This window comes from Plecotus auritus, assembly GCF_963455305.1.
Source record: "Plecotus auritus genome assembly, chromosome: 2".
Classification (NCBI taxonomy): domain Eukaryota; kingdom Metazoa; phylum Chordata; class Mammalia; order Chiroptera; family Vespertilionidae; genus Plecotus; species Plecotus auritus.
In genome coordinates, this window is record NC_137771.1 from 186,048,549 (window position 1) to 186,061,821 (window position 13,273).

The window sequence follows — 13,273 nt, forward strand, 5'->3', positions numbered from 1 at the left end:
TGCTCACCGGGAAGGGCTCTGGGGCAGGCAGCTCCGTGGGACAGCACAGTGCGGTGCGTGGGGTGCCGTGCGTGGGATATGGTGCTGACAGCCAGAGCCCGGGGCTGGGAAATCAAGGCCACACAGGCCCATCCAGCAACTGGACAACTTGTGGCAGTCACATGGGCTGAGGGTGGACCCAGGAACCTTTGGAAATCACTGAGCTGCCTCTCAGTGAGCATCTTTCAGTGATGATCTGCAGCCTTGCCTGAGAGGCTCATAGGTAGAGTGGAGGAAATAAGGTCGGGAGAGGGGAGGCAGGCTGCAAACATGTATCAGGCTGAGGAGTTTGGCTTGTGTGCTGGTGAAGGCAGTGGGGAGCCGCTGGAGGCTGAGACCTGGTGTTGTCCCATTAGCTGGGACAACACCTGAGCAAAGAATGCAGTTCTGATCACTGCCCCTGAAACAGCTGATCTCCCCCTCACCCAGTCAGATATTTTGGGCTCCGGTGGAAAAAGTGAGCACTTAATGGGTACGTAGTTTATTCCTTAATTCAGCATTAAGGGCGCTAACTGTGGAAAGTGGGAGGGACCCAGAATCAAGGCTCGCAGGGAATGCCGAGGGAGGGACAGCGAAGGGGAAGAGGAGGCCAGGGTCAAACCAGCCAGGACTGCAGAAACGTTTGTGAATTGCCAGGAAAATAAGGCAGATCTACAGACTCTCATATGTTCTTATAGTATTCTCTCTTAGTATACATGTGTGTATAAAATCCATATGGAAAACCAAATCAAATTGGATTACTTTTGGGAGTGCTGATTTTTTTTTTTAATCTCAGGTCAAGGGACTGCAGTTTGAAGCAAGTGCTAGGTGTGTACTGAGGTCTTTTTAAAAAGTGTCAAATATTGTACACAGTTCATGTTAATTCTACATGAATTCTTTTATTGATATTTTTAGCACTTAACTTATTACCAGGGATTTTCAATTAAAAAAACACACACGATTAGTTCTTCAACCCCACTGCCAGCCTGGGGCATCTTTCCTCCTGCTTGCTTGCTGTGTTGTCAGGTGAGGTCAGACCTACCATTTTGAAACCTCCCTTAATTACCTTTGTTTTCCTGGCTGTTCTCTTGAGCTTTCAAATGAGAACTTCCAAATCTGCTACTTTCACCGGGCTGCCCCGCCTCCTAGTTTACAGAGTCGGCAATTATACCAGCTCCCCTCATTCCCTGATCACCGCTCTTCCTCTCTTCACTTCCTTGTCTGGGAGGGAGACCCACTCACACCTCTTTCAGGGTTAAGTTCTCGCTGGTGCTCCTGCCGACTTAGAAACTTTCTCATCTGTAATTCCTCTCCCTATGCAAGGAACGCAGTGGGCATTTCATAAATGCTTACCGAATGAACTTGGAGACTGTGATCCGGTTCAGGCGAGAAGCTCCCCACTGACCCTAACGGAGGCACCTGTGACCTAAAACGAAGAGATGACAGAGGCGGGAAGGAGTGAGGAGACGGCTGAGTCCCTCTCTCTCCCCTCTGTATCCACTGTATCTTACGAAGCTCTCTAGTACAGAATTTAACATGCTGTGTTATAATTTTATGATGTGATTTTTTTTCCCTCTCCACCAGAACATGATTTTTTCTTCTAGGGCATGGAAGTTGTCTTATTGTTTAAGCTTCCCTCAGGCCTCATAGTATACAAAGGCCTGGCACTTGTATAGGTGCTGAATAATCACATCAGGCTATCTAACAAACTACTCTGATGAAATTTAGCTGAAGGTACATTTTACCCATCTCTGACCTCCAGTGTCCAGTAAGTGTTTATTTGTTGAGCTAATGTAACCCCCAAAGGTTACTATAATAGTTGGCATTTCAGGACAGAGGAGGGAGAAAGGGGGAACTATTGTGAGCCAACCAAACAGCTCTTAAGAGGATGAAAGGGGATTCTCCCACTTTAAGACTTACAGCCAGTTAGATGTTAACTGTAGCATCCAGCAAGTGGTGTCCCTTGACCATTCCCCTGGTAAATGTCATACAGCCAGGGCAGGTCTCAGACTCTAGTGAAGGAGGAGGATGAAGGAGGCCCCTAAGACTAGGAGAGCCTGGTGAGCCAGCCCCACTCCAGCTAGTTCAGGGAGGAATGCATGTGCCATTCTTTCCAGTGTTCAGTGTCCATGGACAGTTCTCTAAGCAAAGGCAAGACAGTGGAGGCCTAGCTGGCATGGCTCAGTGATTGAGCATCGACCAATTAACTAGGAGGTCATAATAGGGGCACATGCCCAGGTTGTGGACTCAGGGGAGCATGCAGGAGGCAGCCGATCAATGATTTTCTCTCATCATTGATGTTTCAATCTCTCTCTCTCTCCCATCCTCTCTGAAATCAATACAAATATATATTATTTAGGAAAGCAAAAGTATAGGCCTGAGAAAAGGGGGTGGGGGGAGGCGTGGGTGCTCAAGGAGAGTATGCACTGGCCTCCTATATCTTGAGGGTTTTTAATCTGTTTTCTAAAGGCAGGGATTTTAGGGGAGGTCTCGGGAGGACCTCAGTGGAATACTCACAGCTTTCCAGGTGTGTCCTTCAATATGCTGAATCATCAAGATGAGCGTATAGAGGGGTCAGGATCATTCTCTGGTCACTTTCATCTTAAGAATGTCACTGAATGCCCCAGCCAGGTAGCTCGGTTGGTTGGAGTGTTGTCCATCTACCTAAAAGACTATAGGTTTGATTCCCAGTCAGGGCATATACCTAGGTTGCCAGTTCAATCCCCGCTTGGGGAGTGTACGGGAAGCAACAGAGCAATGTTTCTCTCTCATATCAATGTCTCTCCTTCCTCTCTCTTCCTTCCTCTCTCTCTAAAACAGTGGTTCTCAACCTTTCTAATGCCGCGACCATTTAATACAGTTCCTCATGTTGTGGTGACCCCCAACCATAAAATTATGTGTTTTCCGATGGTCTTAGGCTCTACAGCAGTCGCCTAAGACCATCGGAAAACACAGATATTTACATTATGATTCATAACAGTAGCAAAATTACAGTTATGACGTAGCAACGGAAATAATTTTATGATTGGGGGTCACCACAACATGAGGAACTGTATTAAAGGGTCGCGGCATTAGAAAGGTTGAGAACCACTGCTCTAAAAAGAAAATGAAAAAAGATTAATAAACATATCCTCCAATGAGTATAAAAAACAACAACGTCACCGAAGAGGGACCGAGGCAGGTGTGTCCCAGCACAGCCTGGAATGTGTAAACCATTTGCTCCTAAGTGTCCTTGGTTAGGGAAGATAAGACCTTGAGATTTATTATCTGACTATAAATTACTTGACCAGTTTGTTCAGCCATCTGTCTCAGTTTCCCCATTCCACTTGCCAAAGAATTTTCCTAGCTTCTCACTATCCTGCCTCAATGTGAAATTTTTATGTATTGTTTTCCATGGATACTTTGTATTGGCTTGTGAAAACTTTTTTTTTTTTAAAAAGGTAAAATCATATTTTTGTCTCCTAAATAATTGGCTTTATCCCTCAATACTGTCTCAGATCAAGCCACATCCCAGCTTCCTTTTCTATTTTGAAAACCTTGAAATGAAGGAAGACTGACCCCTGGTATTGGACTCCTCTTTCGGAGGGCCCTACAGATGAGTAAAGTATATACTCAGAATTCCATTCTCAACCTACAGGTTATTTATGTAACAGGAGACTCTTCTGATTATCAAAAACTGTTAGAAAATTGAGCCAGCAGCCTTACCTGGTCATAGAGTATGTTTTATTCTTCAGACATTTAGCTGCTCTTTTTTTCATGTGCCAAGAATCCCTTAAAGAGAGCTTTAGAAGACCCTTTGCTTAAGGACAGAGGGCCAATATGGGCACAATCTACAATCTGCAGATGTGAGCAAATTGATAGAGTTAAACTTCTCCTTCATCCCAAACGTAAGGATGTGGATTTGCCCAGATGTGTCTGTGTGTAGCTGTGTGTGCGCACACATGCATGCACACACTTTCAGTGCTAGGAAAGCAGGCTGGTTTCAGAAGACGGAAAAATAACAGTGGGATGACTATTAAGTCAAAGCTTTGGTGATGCTTTCACTGGTTAGGTTCATATAAACTGTCAGCTCGTCAGGAGACTGACCAAACCTCAAAAAAAAAAACAAAAAACCAAAACACAAAAAACAGTTACGTTGTGAAAAGTAGTACAATTCACTGAAAATATTCACAAATGCTGGTGAGGATATGGAGCAACAGGAACTCTCATTCATTGCTGGTGGGAATGCAAAATGGTACAGTCAGTTTGGCAGTGTCTTACAAAAGCTAAAGATAGTTTTGCCATATGGTCCAACCATCTAACTCCTTGGTATTTACTCAAATGAGTAGCAAACCAGAGTACATCCATACAATGAGATATTATTCAGCAACGAAAAGAAGTGAGCTATCAAGTCACAAAAGACATGAGGAAACTTGAAGGTATATTGCTAAGTAAAAGAAGTCAGTTTTTAAAGGCTATATCCAGGCGTCCTCAAACTATGGCCCACGGGCCACATGCGGCCCGCCGAGGACATTTATCCGGCCCGCCGGGTGCTGCTGCCTGTCCTGCTTAGCAGCTGACTCGTCCCGGGCCCGCAGAGCGCATAGGAATTTGTTCATAGGTTTTTTTTTTAACTATAGTCCGGCCCTCCAACGGTCTGAGGGACAGTGAACTGGCCCCCTGTTTAAAAAGTTTGAGGACCCCTGCTATATACTGTATGATTCCATCTATATGACATTCTGGAAAAGGCAAAAGAATAAAAACAGTGAAAAGATCAGTGGTTACCAGGCATTTTGGGGTGGGGGCACGAATAGCTAGATGGAGCACAGGAGAGTTTTAGGGCAATGAAACTATTTTACGTGACATAATGATGGACACATGACACTATGCATTTGTCATCACCCATAACTATAGGCACAAAGAATAAACCCTAATGTAAACTATGGGCTTCAGTTAACATGCATCGGTATTGGTTTACCAATTGTAACAAATGTATCACCTTAATGCAAAATGGTTTTTTAAAAATATGTTTTTCTTGATTTTTAGAGAGAGATAGAAATGTTGATGAGAGAGCAACATACTGCCTCCTGCATACCCCCCATTGGGGATAGAGCCTGCAACCCGGGCATGTGCCCTGACTGGGAATTGAACCGGTGACTTCTTTGTGTATGGGTCGAAGCTCAACCACTGAGCCACACCAGCTGGGCACAAGATGTTAATATAGGAGAAGCTGTGTGAGGAGAGAATGGAGATGGTTTATACGGGGATTATCTGTACTTTCTGCTCAAATTTTCTGTAAACCTATAACTAAAATCTATTAATTTTTTTTCTTTAAAAATGAAAGCCCACACACAGTGGTACAGTAGAGGCTGTTGACACCTTGCCCAATTCTTTTTATCAGGCGGGGGCACCCACTGTTCAGCTGCTGTGAGGTTAGCTGCTAACAGCTCACCGCTGTGGCATTCTGAGAATTGCCCCAGAACTCCATCACCAGGCACTTCCCCAGAGGTTATGGTCTCCTGTAAGGGATGTGTCTCACATCCCTTACTGACCTCTTCTAGAACAATAACTAGCACCAGCCAATGACTGACTGATTCCTCTGCCTCAAAATGGGACATTTGTGGTACAATCCCTGCTCCAGGGTTTTCCAGGGCATCAGGCTGATGCTAGACGTCAACTGAACCCACGCCTGTAACTGGCTTCTTCACTTCTCTGTCTTTTGCCCTCATTGCCTAACAGTTTCATCTAAAAGCCCTTTCTCTATAACTTGCTTGCATAACCTGCTTCTGAGAAACCTGACCTGAGACTGTTAGCACCAGTAAAGGTCCTAGAAAGGATGGGATTCTGGTGTTGGGCTACTTGCTGGCCACCCCATCGTTAGTGGCAGGTGCTATTGATAGCCCTGGTTCCTGGACGGCTATAGCAGTCCATTTGCTTAGATCAGTGATCAGCAAACTCATTAGTCAACAGAGCCAATATCAACAGTATAACGATTGAAATTTCTTTTGAGAGCCAAATTTTTTAAACTTAAACTTCTTCTAACGCCACTTCTTCAAAATAGACTTGCCCAGGCCGTGGTATTTTGTGGAAGAGCCAAACTCAAGGGGCCAAAGAGCCGCATGTGGCTCGCGAGCCGCGGTTTGCCGACCACTGGCTTAGACCTTCACCTGTGGTGACCTGGCATCGGAAGTAGGTGGACAGGGATGTACCAGCTGGTGCAGTGTCTGAGAGGTTTGGGGGAAATATCAACTGTCAGGACTGTGGACTTGGGACGCTATTGCTGAGCACCACTGATGCATTGAAAAGATGACAGGCTCAGATTAATCACCAACTGAGGAGCACAGTGTGAGACTCAGAGGACCCCTTTGCCAGTGTTCAGCCCCTTATCTCCTATAGCACAGCACTTGAGAGAAGGATGAATTCCCAGCCAAGGCAGGTCTGCTGCCTGGTCATATTGGGCTCCTAGTGCCAAGAGGTGAGCAGGTAAGACAGGCCCTCATGGGAAAGACATGGGGCCCTAAGACTTGGGATGAGGAGTGTGGGTACATGTCCTTGCTCCCATGGGCTGGCAGAAGTGGCCCACTCTCCCTTGTCGGAAGACAAACCCTTCTCCTCCCTTCGCCCCCCAAGGTTATGCAGAAAACTCCTGACCTCTTCCAGAACAATAACTAACATCAAATTACAACATGATCTGGCTGGGAAGAGACCCATAGACGTATGGACATAAGCTCAAAATGTGAGGATCTTTGAATCATGCAGTAATGCCCACCAGAGAATATCCATTGCAGAGAAGGTACCAAACAACCGAGGTCACTGGATGGCTTAGCCAGCAAGTGCCAGCCAGCTCCTCTCTCAGCACCCAGTGCCGCACAGTGGGCTCATAAGTGGAGAAGTCCTGGCAGCAGAATGGGAGGCTGAGCCTGGGTCCAGCAGCATGGGCTCCCTGCCATCAAGGCTGATGGAGCAATTCCACTGTTGACGGTCCAACCACCAGCACGGAGATCTAAGCCGAGCCCCAGCTGGATACCATCCCATGAGTTGATTTCATGAGACCCCCTCCAGGCTGGAAAGCACAGCGATTCATCCTGAGTGGGGTTGACCCGTGTGCTTTCCTGCCCACAGTGCCTCAGGGAGCATCACTGCAGGGACTCTCGTGGTGTCTCCATTGCTTTGATGGAGAGATGCAGCGTGTGCATAGATCACAGAATCCACCCACCGGTCCTACCACACGTCACCCCACTCAGAAGCGGCCAGCCTGACAAAGCCGTGGAGTAGCCTTTGGAAAGCGAGGATGAGCAGCAGCATTGGGCATGACACTGCGGGGTGGGGGTGCTACCTTAGACCGATGGCACCAGGCCCCCCGGAGGCAGAATATATGCATCTGGGAGCCAAGAGGTCAAGTTGTGACCTTATTCATTATCACACTCCTGTCAAATATCCGCATGGGGAATTTGTCCTCCCCGTCCCTGCAATCTTAGTCTCAGTGGACCTAGAGGGAGTGGTTCCCAAGAAGAATATTTCCACCAGGGGCAGAGTAAGAGTCCTCCTTAAATCTCTGCCTCCCTCCTGCTGCTGCAGTTGGTCCTTGGGTCCTGTCTTTCAGTCATCATCTCCCTCCCACTAATTCTACATCCCCCTCCTTCCCCTCTGGCAATTCTGCTAGTGACATCTGTAGTGGGCGCCCCAGGCTCTTGTCTGGCCATTGTTCTTTTTCATTTGCTTATTTACGGTTACAAGTGATGGCATGGGAGGGTTGTGAAATGTCCTGGTGAGTCACCAGACACCAGACGCCAGACACCTTCCTCTAGTAACAGGCCAGACACCTTCCTCTAGTAACAGCCGACATCCTCATGCTGATCAGTACAATTACTCCCTCCAGGGTGGCAACTGCTTTCTCTGCCTGCCAGTCTACTGGCGTGAGGACACGGTGATAGGATTCCTCATGCCAGTAGCAATAAGGCCTGGGTGGGGGAAGGCTGTAGGGTGGGATTTCTCCTGAGAACCCAAGCAACTTCAGGAGGAACAGTCACCGAACAGATGAACATGCTATTCCTGGTGCTACTGGTGAACGTAAAAGAATTAAGTAGTAGTATTTTACTAACTTGAGTTGTGCTGAAAATCCTGGATTCTGAATTCAGTTTTTGTCCCCGATGTGCAAAGCCTTGGCCATTGAAGGATACATAACATTTGAATAACCATTCTGCCACAAAGGTATCAGAGGAAGGGCCTGTCTACTAACGCTTGTAAGTCACAGCGCCCACCCCCCACCCATCCCCGTGTCTCCCCCGTCCCCCTGTGCAGGGTGCAGGCCTAATTGTGGGTCCCTTGTCTGGTCCCTCAGGGTCTTGGTGGTGAGAAGAACTGCTTTAATACCTGTAAACCCTCTAGTGTAGCACTTAAGGGTTGTTTGCTGTTATCTGTGGGATTTCCTTTTAGATCTAGATAATGTAGTTACTTTCATTATTTTTATTATTACCTTATTGTCGTTCAAAATTATTTCATGCACTCTTATGATGAAGAAAATAAGTTCTAGCAAACAGTCATTTCTGGTGAGATTGCAGGTTATTTTAGATGTTTGACCAATTGGTTTTAACTATTTTAAGTTTCATTTTCTACTTATAAAAAGAATATGTATGTAGATTATCAAAAGTGTAAAATATACAGAAATGCAAATCAGACATAAACTAGATAACCACTGTAAATATTTCACTTCAGACATTTTGTCTATAAAAATACATATTTTAAAAAATTTTGGAGCCATACAAATTGGGGGGGAGGGGGAGCTTTGTATTCTAGTCTTACTGAAAAATTCACATCAAATCTCTGAGGAAATGGGCAAGGCTTTAACTAAACTGGGTCTGAAAGCCTTCAGTGCTCGAACCCTGAACTGTTGTGCTGTGCTGCCCACTAAGCTCCTTCTTGGCCATCTAGGGGTTAACGCAAGGGGTCACTTTCTGCCTAACCCATCCCAGTAGCTCTCCAGAGTTCACAAAGGAGCTCTCTCTAGGATGTTTCCATGGGTACTAGGCTGGATAAATACCGTTTGAAAGTAACTACGTTATCTAGCTCCATCAAATCCAGCTTCATCTCTTTGGGTGAATTACTTAACCTCTTTGTGCTTAAGGTCTTTTCCTCATTTACTTTATAAAACGGAGGTAATGCTGTACAGTCTTCCTGTGAGGATTAAATGAGATGATTTAGGCATTTTGTTAGCATATTATCTTTCGCAACTAGTTCCCCACATTTGTTCCTCCAGGGGCTTGGGCATTACTTTAAGGCAGCTCTCCACCACCACCACCCCATCTCCCAAGTGAAAATGCTGTACGTCAGCTTATGTGACAGAGATGGTCCTGAAAAAGCGATGGCAAATTGTAAAGAATAGAGAAAAAGCCAGTTTGAAAGAAAATAAAAATAGTTTGCCCTGTGGGGTAGGAGCTGCCGCTGAACTCGCTGGAGCTACAGTGGTCCCTTTGTGCCACCTAGTGGGCAGCAAGGGAAAAGCCATAGACACATCAGCTTGTCCTCCCCACCTACCACCCCTCTATGGGCTTACACCAACCCAGACAGACATTTGAGAGCATCTGGTTGTTGAGCTAGAGGTGGTTTCCCAGTTGTAACATTTCTTTGACTCCAGTTCCTAGTAGCTTTGAAAGACTAAGACAGCCAGCTCAGACTTCCCTAGAAACTGGCAGAGACTTGAGCAACAGAAAATGCATGAAAGGAAGGGAAAGAAGGTGGGTGGGAGGGAGGCGCACCACAAGAATATGTGAAATCTGAGAACAATTGATTGAATGCTTAGGAGTGATTCCCTTCCTTTGGGCCAAAGACAGGTTTGCAAAGGAAATGGAAGCTTCAGATATAGACTGGCCTAGATGTCCAAGTTTACACTCTGGGCCACCAAGCAAACGGTATTTATCCAGCCTAGTACCCATGGAAACATCCTAGAGAGAGCTCCTTTGTGAACTCTGGAGAGCTACTGGGATGGGTTAGGCAGAAAGTGACCCCTTGCGTTAACCCCTAGATGGCCAAGAAGGAGCTTAGTGGGCAGCACAGCACAACAGTTCAGGGTTCGAGCACTGAAGGCTTTCAGACCCAGCTCAAATCCAGCTTCATCTCTTTGGGTGAATTACTTAACCTCTTTGTGTTTAAGGTCTTTTCATCCTTTATTTTATAAAATGGAGGTAATGCTGTACAGTCTTCCTGTGAGGATTAAATGAGATGATTTAGGCATTTTGTTAGCATATTATCTTGGCGATGAAACTATGGCTTTTCCCTTGCTGTCCACTAGGTGGCACAAAGCAACCACTGTGGCTCCAGCGAGTTCAGCGGCAGCTCCTACCCCACAGGGAAACTATTTTTATTTTCTTTCAAACTGGCTTTTTCTCTGTTCTTTACAATTTGCCATTGCTTTTTCAGGACCATCTCTGTCACATATTATCTTTCGCAACTAGTTCCCCACATTTGTTCCTCCAGGGGCTTGGGCATTACTTTAAGGCAGCTCTCCACCACCACCACCCCATCTCCCGAGTGAAAATGCTGTACGTCAGCTTATGTGACAGAGATGGTCCTGAAAAAGCGATGGCAAATTGTAAAGAATAGAGAAAAAGCCAGTTTGAAAGAAAATAAAAATAGTTTGCCCTGTGGGGTAGGAGCTGCCGCTGAACTCGCTGGAGCCACAGTGGTCCCTTTGTGCCACCTAGTGGGCAGCAAGGGAAAAGCCATAGTTTCATGGCCAAAGTTGGTAATTTGTAAAAAACATTTAAACTCACTAATGGGTTCACTTGTTAATAAATTTCATCCAATAGTTTAAGCAAACGAAAGAGTAGGATTCTAAACATTAAGTGCTGAAAATAAACCTAAATTCCCCTAACCATTGAGGAGGTAGGTGCTCTGTGCTACAAAGATCGCCCACTGAGGGAAGAGCAGCCACCCCAGTTCTTACCAGCGTGAGTTTTCATGGCCCACCTTTCCCATCCTTCTTGTCCTTCTCCACCAATATGCTTTATGCTTCTTCCGGTACATGAACCGGGAAATATCTTCCCAACATGCTGCCAGGTCTTGGCTGGCACTGGAGCCAACGTACCATTCGGCTCATTTTCTAAGAATGCAACCATCACTTAAAATATGTCTTTACTCAAATGAACATCTGTCCAGGGCCTATATGTTTGTAGTGGTTTTTCTGGTGTGTGTGTGTGTGTGTGTGTGTGTGTGTGTGTGTGTGTTTGCTCTGTGTTTCCTTTTAAAGCCGTTTATTACGTTTATAATTTGTTTCCTCCCCCAGATGTTTATGAGGATGAAGACAATGGCAGACAAATCTCCCCCAAATGTGAGTAACAATAGCCTCTTGTTCTGGGAGCTTCTCTGTAGTATCCTTGTAATTACTATTAACAACAATCATAACAGTGTTGTCTATTAAATTCCTATGATGTGCCAGACATTTGTAAACATTTTTCTAACATCAACACTACAGAATAGAAACTCATCCCCATTTTAGAGACAAGGAGCTGATGCTCAGAGAAATGAAGTGGCTTACCCGCGATCACACAGTCGTGAGCGCTTGGCAAAGTAGAACTGCTCTCAGGTCTGACTCCAAAGCCCCTGCTCCTCCCACTGGGCAATGGGGGTCTCACCTGTTCAGTCATGTGCCTGTGACCTGCCAGACCCTGGACCCAAGATCCTGGGGTCCCCTCAGTGCTGCCACCTCCGCAGTACCGAAGGCTTAGTACCTAAGACTCTTAGTGCCACAGAGCCCATGGCCAGGGAGCCCAGGAGGAAGGGATTAAATGTGGACGTGACAGAGGTACAGCAACGGCAGCCCACGAGCTGCACTTTCCTCCCTGTAAAACCAGGGGCTTTGACGGAGGGGTTTTCTCCAAGGTTTGCCAGGTTCTACCAAGTCTGGTTTCTCCCAGGAGTCATGGGGGATACGGGGTGAATAGGGCTTTGTCTCTGCTGCCCAGAGCCCAGGGCCCTTGGGGGAGACACCTGGGGGGACACACAGAGCATCTGCAGTTGGTCTCAGAAGAAACTCTCCCTCAAAAGATCTTGTGAGATGATTGTGGGCGACCCACCCCCTCCCACAGCCCCTTTCCTCCTCTATCTCCCAGAGTAGGGCAGAATAGAATAGAACATAATAATTGTTGAGCCCTAGCTGGTTTGGCTCAGTGGATAGAGCGTCGGCCTGCGGACTGAAGGGTCCCAGGTTCGATTCTGGTCAAGGGCACATGCCTGGGTTTCGAGTTCAGTCCCCAGTAGGGGGCATGCAGGAGGCAGCCGATCAATGATTCTCTCTCATCAGTGATGTTTCTATTTCTCTCTCCCTCTCCCTTCCTCTCTGAAGTCAATAAAAATATATTAAAAAAATAACGAGTGTTGAATAGAATGAAGACATCACACATTGTGAGAGTAGTATGGTTCCATAAACTTGTGTTTCACTTTATAAATGCACTTATGTGGCTGCGTTGTGTTGGGATGTAAAATTTGCATCTCCCTTCAGGAGCACTTAGAAGGATCTGGAACTTGTCAGGTCTTTCAGTTCCCAAGTTGCCTCCAGCCATGCCCACCGCAGGCTGTGGGGGTTCCACAGCTGCTGGAGGCCAGGACCCCCACCCCCATCCTCGCAGCGGGTGGCTTTCTGGTCTCTGGAAGCAGCATTGTCTGGGCACTGAGACCATGGACCCTGGAGACCCAGCCCTTTGGGTCACCCAGGGAGTGATCCAGGGCCTGGCTGCTCCCAGCCCCCCTACAGTCTGCCTGCAGGACCAACATAGCTTCTCTAACCGTCTGCTCCTGGCATAGGCATCCCGGGTGGGATGATCGCCCTAAAGAGGCACCTCTAGGGGTCACAGCAGATGCCCCTGAGTCACATATGGAGGACGGTGGGAGGCATCTCCCTGAACCAGTCTCTCATTTTACCCTCAACTGCCTCACCCCGACCACGTGCTGGGACCAGGAATTAAACCAGGGTTTCTGGAGGCCTCTAGGAGGGGGCTGACGGCGGCTCCCATACTGCTCACACAGCCCCCACTCGCCTGACCCGGGGCGACCCTGGGCCCCAGAACACAGTTTGGGGGGACTCTGGGTAGCAGGTTGGGGACTTCCCACATGACCACCGGCTGCTCCCCCAGATAATGAGCCTCCAGTGCACCCCCAGCTGCAAGTTCCTTCTGCTCCCCTTCAAGGCCATTACTCTGCCCAGAACGACCTCCCTCCCGGTGTGTGGCCCTCTGAGTTCTCACCACACAGAAATTCTCCAGCCTCCAGATCCCAGATCCCT

The 13,273-nt window shown here is 47.1% G+C and overlaps 1 protein-coding gene across 7 annotated transcripts in view; it reads left to right on the forward strand.

Moving 5' to 3' along the window:
* The window catches only part of MCF2L2 (MCF.2 cell line derived transforming sequence-like 2), a 204,964-nt gene that overhangs the window by 181,504 nt on the left and 10,187 nt on the right, over positions 1-13,273 (forward strand). For all 7 annotated transcript variants that reach the window (XM_080653993.1, XM_080653995.1, XM_080653996.1 and 4 more), the window contains one exon: positions 11,279-11,323. In XM_080653993.1, coding sequence (XP_080510119.1) covers positions 11,279-11,323 — 45 coding nt within the window. The remainder of the gene's footprint in view (positions 1-11,278; positions 11,324-13,273) is intronic.